We start from the raw sequence: 13,388 nt of genomic DNA on the forward strand, positions 1-13,388 counted from the left end.
AAGCGCTGTGAATACTTTCCGGAAATGCACTGTGTGTATATATATATATATATATATATATATATATATATATATATATATATATATATATATACACACACATACATTCTCTGTAAGTGCTTTGGATTGTTAGATGATAAATGCTGCTCTAATGGGACCAGTTCAGATTATTTGTCTTTAAAGCATATGTAGAAACAGAACTTCGCACAAGGTTTCACATCCATCAAATTCTCCCACGCACAACCTAACACATACAGTACATGCAAACAAATAACACATCCACTCGCGTACACTCACAGTGGGTTGCCGGTAACAGAGCAAGTGAGACTGAGGGAGTCTCCTTCTCGGAGGATGCCCTGAGGGGGAATAATTTTCACCGTAGGAGCAACTACAGAGATAAAGAGATAGATAGAGAAAAGAGGAAAGCACACACAACAGGTGTCAGGATACAAATTTACTGTTGGTTACAACAGCAATAAACACCCTAAAGCTTACTCAGATTCAATTGTCATTTTTTTATAGAGTAAGAGCTGTTTGACTCTTAAATATCTGTACTTTGAGTGCTCTGGCTGGCCTATTTTATGAGATGAGGCCTTGTATAAATTTTATATTAGTGAATTTTTTTTCCTGACATCTATATCTATATTATCATATTTCAAGTATAGTTAAAGCTGTGATGTGCAATGTGATATACTTTTGCCATCTCGTCCTTTATTATACCAGGCAGAATGTAACACAAACAAACCTCATTAGAGACTTGCTAAGTGAACATGTTCAAACAGATGGGGCTTCAGTAAGCTAATAACAACCGTTAATCAGTCTTATATGGCAGTGTTCATGGAAACGGCATTGTTGGCTCACAGTGAACATCCAGGCTGTAGTGACGAACTCGTTTCTGCCCCACGAGCACTGGGTGAGATGCCTCACAGCTCATCGCCGCTCCATTATCTTTCCTCTCCACGGGGATACGGATAGTGTTGGACACACTCACAGTCTTCCCATTTTCCTGCTGAGAGATCACACCTGAAAAAAAAATAATTAACCAAAAAAAGAGGTAAGGAAGGAGAGGGTTTAGAGAAGTCAGTTTTCACAAATTTTAACAATATGTTTTACATTTCAACAAGACATTATTTGCATACTTTTAAAAATAGATTGCACTGATTATTTCAAACAGTATGAATTTGATGTGTGAGTAATGCACCTTGCACAAATCTTTTCCACCTGCATGAACAAGTTCCATTATTCTTGTGCGATTATTAAGTTCTAATTTGATGAATGAAAAAATAAATGACATATGGAGGATTAAGGGCATAAAATTGAGAATCGGGGTGTTAAGAAGAAAAGGGGTGATTAAAGATGTAGGCGGACAGTGCAGCAGGCCAAACTAACAGTTTTATGAGGGATATATGGTAATAACCTTCATCAAGTAGACATTTAAATTATTTTCACTGAAGTGGAAAAAGATGCTGGCTCTAAATTCCAGCAAAACCCTGTATTAATGAATCTTTTGTGGGTAGACACACATACACTTACTGTATTTGCTCTGTTCCAAAACACATTGAGTTGTCTTATATATCATTCAATACTGATGTCTATAAAAACAGTTGAAAAAAAATGTGTAAATTTTTCAAATGTAAGTTATGCAATTTTTATGCTTATTTAGAGTACTACGCAGCTAGCTTAGCAACATGCTAATATCAGACTCTATTGAAATCAATTGTGAGTTGATCTCCCGCATTGAGTTGCAGCCGTGTTAAGTGCATCAAATCAGTCACTTATGAGGTTCCAGTTCATGACCATTTATAAGTAAAGTTTTTTTTACTAGACATCTTATGTCTACGTGTGTGTGTGTGTGTGTGTGTGTGTGTGTGTGTGTGTGTGTGTGTGTGAGTGTGTGTGTGTGTGTATATATATATATAAGGGCAGTCGATTTAATGCAAAAAATTAACGCAATTAATCTCAATGCCTTAATAAGGAAGATCCTGAGAAATGCAAGCTTGTAGTACCACCTGTTTACTCCAGATGACAGTATGTGAATCTTCAGCTGTATGGGCAACACGTAGTTTATACAGTGAACAAAACAACCCTTCAGCAGACAGCACAACACAAACATGCGTTATGTTCTTGCGTTTAAAACACTTGATGGAGCACAAATCCGAACTAAGAGATCTCAAGATGTGTTCTAAGTATTAAACTATATTTAACTTGACACAGTGACCTAAACATTTTATGTTTATGAAGCAACTCACCCGAGACGCTACACAAGCATCTGTCTAACGCAGGTGTACATTAAACAAGCCCTCATGATAAATCTCGAACTGACTGACAAATTCACCTGCTAAATGGATTGCTGTGAACTGCATGCTAATGTTCAATAATATGGTAGTAAACAATACATTGTATTCTAAAGCTGCTTTTTGTATTCTTATCAATGATTAACTCTTCTTCCACAAGAATGTAATGCATCTGAATATTTTTTTATATATTTAATTAGTAAATATTTAAAGATAATCTAAATAGAAGATTATATATTGAATTATTGTTATATGAGGGGCTTTGTCATCAAATATTTGTATATGCGATTAAATGTGATTATTTGCGATTAATTAATCGGGACACCATGTAATTAATTCAATTTTAATTTTTAATCGATTGACAGCACTAACATATATACACAATTAAAAATTTTTTTTACAACTTTTACAATTTTAAAAATTAACACATTTTATAACATAACATTCAGAGCAACACTTGTCCATCTTACCTTCCAGAGTTTTTCTGCATTGCTCGCAGGTGAAATGAGGAGCCCAGTGTTTGTCTTGATATAAACTGAACTGGTGGGCTTAAGGCCCCTGTATTACTACTATTTATATTACTGGAAAGTTCTAGAAAGTTCTAGAAGTTACTCCAAGTTTACTCAGCACTGAATCTATCTGTAATGTTCTGTAAAACAGGTCAATTTCAAAATATCACTGTCCTGTCAAAAAAGTTTGTGGGGAATAATAGCCATTTTCAATACTTTTGAGGCATAAGCAACTATGAAATAACAACCAGGAACCAAAAAAAAAAAAAGATAAATTGTTACACAATGTATTCAATAGGTTATTTTGACCAATAATCTAATCTAAAGCATCGCTATCACAGCTGCATTATGTCCTGCATATTTCTGCAGCAACTTTTAATGACCAACTGAACTTGATTGTCATCTAAAATTAATTTTAGTGTCATAATGCAATTTACATTTTCTGAAGAAGCTCAGCAAAATATTTCAAAGTTTTAAGATGTTCAGAAGCTTGTTTTCTGAAAGTGAACTTATTGGACAAATATTTCTGATAGTTTATAGTCTTGAAAAAAGTGCAGAACATTCTGAGAATGTCATTCAGCAGACTTTTTTTGTCTACAGAACAGAGTAAGGCTAATTTAAGGTCTAAAAATAAAAATAAAATTATTTGGTAATTAAATTGTTTTAATTTAATGCTTTTTTCATTTGGTAATTTCTTTTCTTAATTTAATGCTTTTTTTGTTTGGTAATTTAATTTAATACAGGGAATTTTGCCGGTATTTTTTCAAAAGTATGTTAAACAATAATTTTATAGAATTGGGCTATATGTTAGTGTTCTATACTGAAACCTTTTTCTTTTTTCTTAGTTTTGTGTATTTATTTTTTAATTTAAAACATCTTTGTGCATAGAAATTATATGTTTTTTTGTGTTGTGGGCTAATTCTGTGACTGCCATCTATTATAAATAAACGGATGTCTACCATGATTAAATTAATCGCAAAGAGTGGCTATACATTTGTTCTCCATGATACAAGATACTGGTGTTGGCACTCCTGGAAGTGTCATGTTTGCAGCATCAGATCTACATGCCGTTAAAATCAATCCATAATCACATACAATAAATTAGCTTTCAAGGATGTATATATACCTTGTCGTCATGATTAACACAGGCTAACAATTGGGGCATGGGTCATGTGACACTATATTTTTGCGTTAATGACAATTTTCTCAATTTTAATGACAACTGGTTTCCAAACCAGTTTTCCCCGACTTCTGAAGTATTGACATAGAGTTTATGCGCTAAATGGAAAAATATTATGTCCAACTTGTGAAATTTTTGCGATAATTTGCATTTCCATCAGGTTTATTCTGATTTTTCGCTGATTTTAATACTGATAGAAAAGGGAGAGATAGAGGGAAAAGAGGAGAGTTAACAGAAAAAGAGGCATGCACAGATTGGGGCAACACCTGGATCCACACTCTGGCACAGTTGTGTGTGTGGGTGTGACAACAAAAGGGGGCTATTCTGCACACATGCGAGGTGAACCAGATGGACAGATGCATTTGAAATTCGATAAAGTAACATAAAGCAATAGAGGGGAAAATGTGCCAATGAGCAAACACATAGGGGAGTGGGGCAGAGTATCTTTCTGTCTGACAGAGGGATTAGCAAAAATATATGACATTTACCATGTACACAGAAATTCTGACAGAGAGAGACAAAGCAAATATGCACATGCTTTTATCAGATTTTACTCTTTTGTGTGTGTTTAAGAGAGTAAACAGTATATGTACTGTATGCTAAGAACATGTCTGGTATATGAATGTGTTTGTACTGGATAAGAGAATCTTCTGTCACATTAAAATACATACATGCATGACTGCACAAGTGTTAGAAATGAATCTTTTCATTAAGGGGCTATATTTGCCCTGGATTGGATTTCCAGGTGGGGTTTCACCTAAATGAGGGCATTTGTTTCTAACCATATAAAACAATTTATGGTTCATCCTTTTAGGTCTAATTTTTAAGTTTAATCAAATAATTAACATAAATTCTCAATCTAAAACTCTTGATATTTAATATGCATAAAATAACTTGATAATGTGTTTTACTAGACTAGACTAAATTATTAAGATGTTACAAATAAAAAACAGTACTTCATAACAGGGCTTTTTTTTCACTTTCGGTGGCATTTTTGGCCTAAGCCTTGGTTCATTTCTGACTCTGGAATATGCACTCACCAGGAATCTCTCGACGGTCTCGAACCCAACGTAGTGTTGCTGGTGGCTTGCTCCGTGGGGACACACATGTGAGTTCCACTTCTCCACCCTCCACTGCCTCTTTCTTCACCTCCACAATGGGCACCTCCGGGGGCACCACCACCGACAGGGTGGCCACCTGGTGGTGTGTGTCATCAGTGTAGAGCTGGCAGAAGTAGCCACCCTCATCAGACACACTAACGTTAGTCAGCGTAATCCGCACCAGCCGCGGCGTAAAAAGAACCATTTGAAAACGGTCATCTTTCAGTGCTGTGAGAGAGAGAGAAAATAGAATAGGGTGTAAGTAAGGAAATGTATGAAGGATATAATATATCAGGAAAAGATAGATGAGGAGCTGCAAATTGAAAGGAAGAAAATGGTTGTGTGTCGGCAGGAATGAAGCCGAGATATGCAATAGAAAACAGTGTTGGGGGTATAACTACAAGTCCAGATGCTAATAACTTCAGAAGCATGAGCGTAGCAGTAATACGTCTTTGTCTATAGCACTATGGCATGATAAAACACTGCATCACTGTTTTTATGTCACATTGTATTTCACACACATCATTTTAAGTGGTCTCTTTTAGAATGTCCTTCCTCTTAAGTCTAATTCATTGTTACAAATTGGTTTGAAATCATCCAGTTTGAGTGAATGAAGATCCATGCAGATTCCACTGAAATCTTGAAAAAGAACCTCTTAAAACAATCTTCACTATACTTCTGCCTTAGTGTTGTACTACTCCGGCACAGGATTTGGTATGGTAGAAGTATGTGCATTGTGTTCTTCCATGGATTAATTGCTTCTGATTCTGCTCTCTTTTCTATAAGTTTGTTTGGTTAAATATTGTGGTTTATCACTGTTTTATTCAATTATGCAAATTAGGATGTTTTTGTGCAAGTTTTATTAGTTTGTCATTAAGATCCTGATTGTGTATGCAAAATAAGTGTTGCTCTGTCTTATCAGTCTTATAAATAATTTGATAATAAAACATAAATGTAGTATTGCCTTTTGAGATGCTTTAATGTGCCCCCCCACCCCCACCCACACACACACACAATAAGTGCTACATGTCAATTTAAATGCCCTGGGCTTGTGGCTTGCAGTGTTGCATGACTGTAGCTTAACTACTTTGAATCATTAGTAGTTTGTAGCTTTGCAAGACAGAGTTTAAATTGAACATCAACTCTGATGGAGAATTACACAATAAAGGTAAAAAGAAAGAAAGAAAAAAGAGTACCATAAAAAGGACAAGATGAAAAGGAGTGCAAAAGAAAGATGAGGGGTTTAACTACCATTTCTCACATAACAGCTGACACAGAACAATACGTATACACTGATGGGAAGCAGAAAACAGAGGAAATGAGGACTAGTGGGGAACATTTTTTGTGCTTTGAAACCAAGGTGAAAGAAAAATCAATCACCAGAAAATTATAATAATAACATATAATGATGCCAGTTACGGAGGCTAGACAGTGCTTTTTGGGATAAAATCTCACAGACTCATTTTGAATTGACTGCTGCTAAATACTAATTTTCTCCCAACTTCCTTTTAAAGCTCTTTGACTTTTTGTCTGTGTCTGACTCTGCTCAGGAGATATGACCCCCTGCCTTCAGCACACTCTGTATTTTTCAACACCTGAGCTTTGGGCACACTTATCTGAGTCTTTTGTTTGATGAAAATGTAAGCAAATGAATGAATGAGTGAGTCAGCAATGGAGCGAGTCAGTGAGTGAGCGAATTATAAATCAAGGATTGAATGAATGAATGTATGAGCAGGTGAAAAAGTTCATGGATAAATGAGGTAGCAATAGAATGAGTTAGCAAGTTCAAGAGTGATACATTTAATGAGAGAGTGAATAGATTATACGAGTGATAAACTGAGTGACTGAGTGAATGACTGAGTGAGAGAGATACGTTGAATGATTGGGCGAGACTGTACATTTTTCAAAACAAATTTAGACGGCTGGACAGAAAGACAAATAGATAGAAAAGAGAGAGATAGATAGATAAAAAAGTGACAGACAGGCAGAAAGAAAGAAAGAAAAAGTTGGAAAGTGGGCTTGTTTGAACATTCTGTTAATGTAAGCCTATGGGATTTGGGAAATTTTTGATCACCTCCAATGGGAAAACCACAAGTCCGATCATTTTGGAAAAACCTAATTAGCCCAGTGTAGAACAGTACACCTTTTCAGGTCAACATAATGAGTTAGTAATGATTCAAAGAGTGAGAGATAGTGCGATAGATTGAACAAGTGAGTGAGTGACTGAGTGAGTGAGCGAGCGGGTGGGTGGCTTGATCTATAGGTGAGCACATTTTTGTGACATGTGTATCTACTCACTCTATCCCTGCTCTACATGACAGGAAAAAAGATTCCCAGTAGGTGGTAAATGCTTTCACTTGTGCTAAATGGCAGAGAAATGTCAACGCATTGTCCAGACTGGTGTCACCTTTACATACCCTGCAGATCTAGCCAATCTGAATGAATCTTATGAAAGGAGCGAATGCTGATAGGCCATTGTATTCATGACTGCTGGGGATATTTACGCCCTGCCACCCACTAAAAGACTGTTATCAGGATTCATTAGTTAGCAAGCAGATTTCATTTTGTGTTTCTCCATGTACTGAGGCCAGAGTACTCAAGCGGTAAGGGCAAACAGGAGCTGTCATGGGCACAGTGTAGAATCCACAGATATAAAAAGCCAGAAGATTGTTAGCAAAAAAGTGTGAGTGGATATAGTGCTGTGAATGCCTCAGAAGAGGGGTGGTTTAGCACCAACAAAATGGCCAATTATGGTCACTTGAATAAGATCATGGATACTATTTCAGCTTTAAGGCCCCAGCATTCATAGTGAAGTGCTTCTCCATTTTTCTTTCAGAGACAAAAAGATAGTTGAAACAGCTGAGCAACAACATGCTGTTTGCGAACATTAAGGCACCGGCCACGCCAGTATTCAAATAATAGGATGTGCAAAACTACACTTAAAACATTAACAAATGTGACTTAAAATATGTTATCAATGACTTCATGCTTCATTCTATGAGAATAATTCAGATTAGATCAGTAAAAGAAGCTGTTTTTACTAAATATAATTATTTAAAGTAATATACTGTACAGTATATGCAATAGTTAATGTGTAATTTGTCTAGATTACATTCTTCATCAATGGCACTAATGGGCTAACACTAAACATGGCCATATTATGCACCGGTTCCTCTGTGATTAAATTTATGAACAATTTCAGAATGGTACTACTGCAAAAATGGGTGTATAAAAGAGTGGTAATGGGTAGAATACAGATTAAAGAATGATAATAGGCATTTCTTATTTTGGGAAGATGTGTGAAGGGCTTTTGGCTGCAGACAGCACGTGGGTGAAGCAGCATATGTTATTAGGCTCTTTTAATAGGCTACTTATTTCAGAGTAGATTTGATTCCTTTTGTAGACTAATTAAACATGCAAAATATAGCATGACATTGTCTTGGTCTCTGCGCGAATGATCGGACAGATATTGGTAAGTTTGCACCAGCTCATTAATAACCCTACATGCTGGTGTGTTAATGTTGACTGATCTTAACTGACTGAACGGAAATTAGATGTTGGCCTCAAAGTAGCTGGAGCCAAGTACCAATGACTTGAACCAATGACAGTAAGGTGTTTATCAACCAGTATGAAGTTCTCCTGAAATTTTGCACTGGCGAGCTGTTACAAACCACCGAAACAAACTCAAAATTATGTCACCCATTCATTCTTTGATTTCATATAAAGTACGCCATAGCCTTTTTAGTTGGTAGTTTGTCACCAAATTACATATGCTCTCTGAGTTATTTTCTGAGTCAACGGTTACAAGAAAAAAAGAATGAGAACACAGAACATATCATGTAAAATGAGGGTGACAGAGAGCCATCACTTAAAGGGATTTCAAATTTGAGCAATAGAGACAGCTGGGACAGAAAAAAAACAAAGTTTTTAAAATTACATAAAAGGATCTTTAAAAATAAATTGAAAAAAGATGTAATCAGTTAAAAGGATTGCAGAAAGATTGATGGCGCCAGCAGGAATATATGCCGAAGATGATAAAAGCTAACCAGCATTAAAGGAGACTGCTCTGCTGTTAGCTCGGACTCCAAGGCCATGTTTAACATATTTACCACTTACTAACACATCGAGAGAACATATAATGGATAAGGAATGCATCTGAATGACTGAGTGTCAAAGAAGAGTGCTAAATAAATTGGTAATTCCTATAAACGCAGCAGCTGAAGTGTAAAAATATTGATAACACTTTAAAAGAAATGTCTTGAACAAGTCAATAACAAACATAATATAAATTTTAACAGAACAGCAGTTAACATTTAAATTCCAAATGGAATCCAAAAGTCTGAGACCACTAGTGTACATAAATGAGTCTTCTTTTTAAAAAAACAATTCTATTTATTTTTTCATTATAAATTATATAATCAGCATTACAATTTGAGAGAAAAGTTGAACTAAAATATTCATACAATTAACATGAATGTCTTTGTATTTGGTGGGTCCACCTATAGCTTTAATGACATAATGCTCTGGAGCTGGCATAGGCTCCATAGGTTTGTGCAAAACCAGATGATCCATTTTATCCCAGCATGATTTGAGAATGTTCCAAAGAGCATTTAGTGTGCTGCAGCGGAAATCTGACCTTTTGTACAAACATAGTCAATGTCCAATTTTTTTGACTAGTGACCTAATTAGCGATGTTTCTTTGTTCTTAAATCTCTCAAAATCCTAAAACACTGTGTTTAGTTCCAGATTTAAATTAGAATTAGAATTTAAAAATATATTCTCACTGCATAAGAAAATATATCCAGTGTTTCCCATTAATTACCTAGACTCATAATGAACCGAAAATATCTTTACACTTCTCTTAATAACATAAAAGTTCTCTAAAGTTGTGTCTTTGGCAAAGCGTCTCTCTCTCTCACACACACACACACACTGGAACCAATTATCTAACTTTATTACCAGCGGCTCTGACAATGTAACTATATTCAGCATCTGAGGAGCAAGTTCTACACAGGTAACCACTTTTGCTTCATTTCGTTGATAGCTCTCAGGGCTCGATATTAACACAAGAGGACAAGTGGATTTTGAAGGGGCTAGTGAAAGAGAATTTTACTTGCCTGATCGGACAAGCAGACTGATTAAAACGTCAATAACGAAAAAATAACCAGTTATATTTGTGATAGCTTAGGCCTGTCACTTATTAGAAAGTTCATATTCTTCTTCTGCAGTTGAAACTAATCAAGAGCACATCATTTTATAATTCGCTAGCAATCTAGTCATAGCTGTGCCCTGTTTTATTGACAGGCAGGGTATGTGTGTGTGCTGAACATGCGCATGCGTATGCATTTCAAAATTCTGCAAAAAATGCCAGTCTTGGTGAGGTTTTCATGTAAACACAATGAGCTATGTCTAAATTGAACATAAACAGAGGAGGAAAAAGTGGATTTGTATTAAAATGTCTGATTTGTAAGCAGGGATGGATTACCGACCAGGCCAATGGGGCCAGTGCCCAGGGGCCTTTGACTACCAGGGCCCTTGCCTGCCCGGGAGGACCTGGGCTTTAGGGATGCACGATCCAGTTTGGTGATCCCCCTGCTCGAAAACCCATCAACAATGAAAACAGGCAAGTTAGTTTTTACTCGGAAAGTGAATGACCAATTTACTTGTCCGGAGGACAACCACATGACAATGCTTAATGTCAAGCTCTGGCTTAAATGTATGCTCTAGTTGATTTTGTGTTTTGACCATTTGTGAACTGTCTTTTATGCTTTGTGGGTGTGACTTTTTTCCATGCCATCACCATTCATATATATACAACCAATGTGTTTATGATTAAATGAATACAGAGCACAAAATTGTTTATAATATTACAAATTTCTTCATAGATCTAGCCTCTTAATTTGGCTCTCAAAGGCCACCAGATTGATGCATTTAACTTTCAAATGTACACAATTTTCTCATAGGGGAGCATGACCCCCTTAGAGGGTGCGAGGTCCACCCAACACAGTCTCACAAAATCCTGTGGGAAACACTGATATCAATCAAAGTTCAAAACATTTGTGTATGTGATCTGGGATAAATATGAGATAAACTAACAATTTGCTAAGCCTTATGACACAATAATATTTGATAATTGAAATTTGTTTGAAAGAATTCAGACACTTTTTATAGCCTGTTTTGTAATAAAAATAGCAGTTAAATGGACAGATCAGTGAAGCGAATTAAAGGAATTCATTGTGTTCTATTACATTAATCTAATTTGTTCCAGTAAAATATTTCACTAATTAGCCCTAAATATCCCTAGCATAATCCATATTTAAGATAAACAGCAGTCATGGCAGTAGGCATAATAAAATAACATAATTATAACAATTACATAATAAAACAACATAATTAGAAAACTTGGGGTGATGTCATCTTTATGGGAATAGAATACATGTCTTAAGCTGATTCACTGTTGGAGTTGTAAAAACTATAGCACATGAGCTCACCTCGCGTTCCATTGAAAAATAGTGTTTGTCTGCGTGGGTTCTGGATGACCACAATAGAACCATCATAGTTCTGGAGACGACAGGAGATCTGTGCTGTCCCCCCCTCCAGCACTGTCACATTCTCAGCCTGTACCGCCTGCCCACGTGCTAAGAGACACAGAGAGAGAGAGAGTGCGAGGAGTAGACAGTTAATAGAGAACTCTCATTTAATGAAATCAATCATTGACAGACATAGTTTTGATGGACAGAAGGAGAAAAGATGGAGCGAATGTGAAGACAGCAATGCCTCAGTGACCAATTAACACCTAGCTCACATAACTACTCTACCTTTTGTTCTTAGAAGTGTGAACTATGCAGAAGAGGACAGAGCGAAAAAAAAATAATGAGGCTGATAGATAGATAGACAGAAGCAGTGACGGAGAGAGAAAAGGCAAGAAAAGGGTCCTAATTAAGTGCAGGTACAACCAATAACATCATTATCTTATCCATTTCTATGGGCAGACACTCTTTTCTTTTCCATCTGCTCAGGCTGACACTCAGCTCATAAGAGCACCGGTGATGACAGCTCTTTTTTGAGAGTGAACTCAATGAGATCAGTCATACGTAGGGAACACAGAAAATCACTAATGGCACTTGGCATGCTAAATTTAAACAAAACACATCTTAATGGCCTGTTGAATGCAACAGTGTTCTGGGAGACACTCTGCAGCCAACATGGTCTGTTGATTTTTATTTGGGTAGTACAGAGAAGGCTGAAGATGAGGTCATCACCGCATCACAGGCCTGAGCATGTTGCAGAGACTCACAGTACATCATTAGTTTGTGTTGAGAGCCTGTTTCTGGTGGACAGTAATGATTTACAAGCCTGACACCAAGGCACTAAGTTTTTCAACAGAACAGTGACTCAATCTGACATCACTGTGACAGATCACTAGGGTAAAATTGTTACATTGGTTGATTTGCTGAAACCTGTCTTTTCTCCATCTCTGCATTCACTGAGGTAGTACAAGATGTCTGACATGTTCGAGTGACTGTTTGGCATTGCATCTGACATGCTACAGACATGCTGTAAGGCAGTGTTTCTAAATCCTGGTCCTCGAGGACCCCAGCACTGCACATTCTGGTTGATTCTCTTACCTGACACACCCATTTCAGGTATTAGAGTTTCTACTAATGAGCTAATCAGTAGAATAAGGTGTGTTAGATAAGGGAAACATTCAAAATGTGAAGTAATTGGGTCCTGCAGGACCAAGATTCTTGTTGAGAAACAAACTGATGTAAAGATGATGTACGAGATGATTGTCACTCACATTTGCAGTCTAACGCCGGGTTCACAGTCACGTTGGACGTTCACATTGGCTGTATCTCTTCCGCAAGAGACAGCAGCGCCTCTGAGCAGAAAATAAAAGTTATCTATGGGGTCCTACACCAGATTTTGCCAGTCAGGACGGTGGCATCAGAAGTTCTGGGGGGCTGAAGGAAAATCTAGAGTCTCTATCAAATCTTAGGACTGTTACATGAGGAGTTTGTGCCGTACGTGTTTAAAGAGAGAAAAGACACAAAAGACATTATGTTCAGGAGGGAAATAAAGAACAGTCTATAAAGGTGCAAGACCGAATCATTTAAATTTAATTCTGTCAGGTTCTATCTATCTTAATGTACTCTTGTCTTAAATTCAGCACAGAGGGAGAGCGGGTTAATAAAACATTGACAGGTGAGGTATGGAGCCGAAATAAAGAGAAGAGAAAAAGGAGGAAAATGGGAGACAGTGATTGAGGATGTCCCAGAATTTTGCACAATTGCTATTGTAATTG

The 13,388-nt window shown here is 36.7% G+C and overlaps 1 protein-coding gene across 3 annotated transcripts in view; it reads right to left on the reverse strand.

Annotated features, from left to right (window-relative positions):
* LOC127658276 (cell adhesion molecule 4-like) overlaps positions 1 to 13,388 on the reverse strand; it is a 185,583-nt gene that overhangs the window by 31,096 nt on the left and 141,099 nt on the right. For all 3 annotated transcript variants that reach the window (XM_052147477.1, XM_052147478.1, XM_052147476.1), the window contains exons 2-5: positions 11,575 to 11,721; positions 5,024 to 5,311; positions 862 to 1,023; positions 298 to 388 (exon numbers count right to left, since the gene is read on the reverse strand). In XM_052147477.1, coding sequence (XP_052003437.1) covers positions 298 to 388; positions 862 to 1,023; positions 5,024 to 5,311; positions 11,575 to 11,721 — 688 coding nt within the window. The remainder of the gene's footprint in view (positions 1 to 297; positions 389 to 861; positions 1,024 to 5,023; positions 5,312 to 11,574; positions 11,722 to 13,388) is intronic.

This window comes from Xyrauchen texanus, chromosome 17, assembly GCF_025860055.1.
Source record: "Xyrauchen texanus isolate HMW12.3.18 chromosome 17, RBS_HiC_50CHRs, whole genome shotgun sequence".
NCBI classification, from domain to species: Eukaryota; Metazoa; Chordata; class Actinopteri; order Cypriniformes; family Catostomidae; genus Xyrauchen; species Xyrauchen texanus.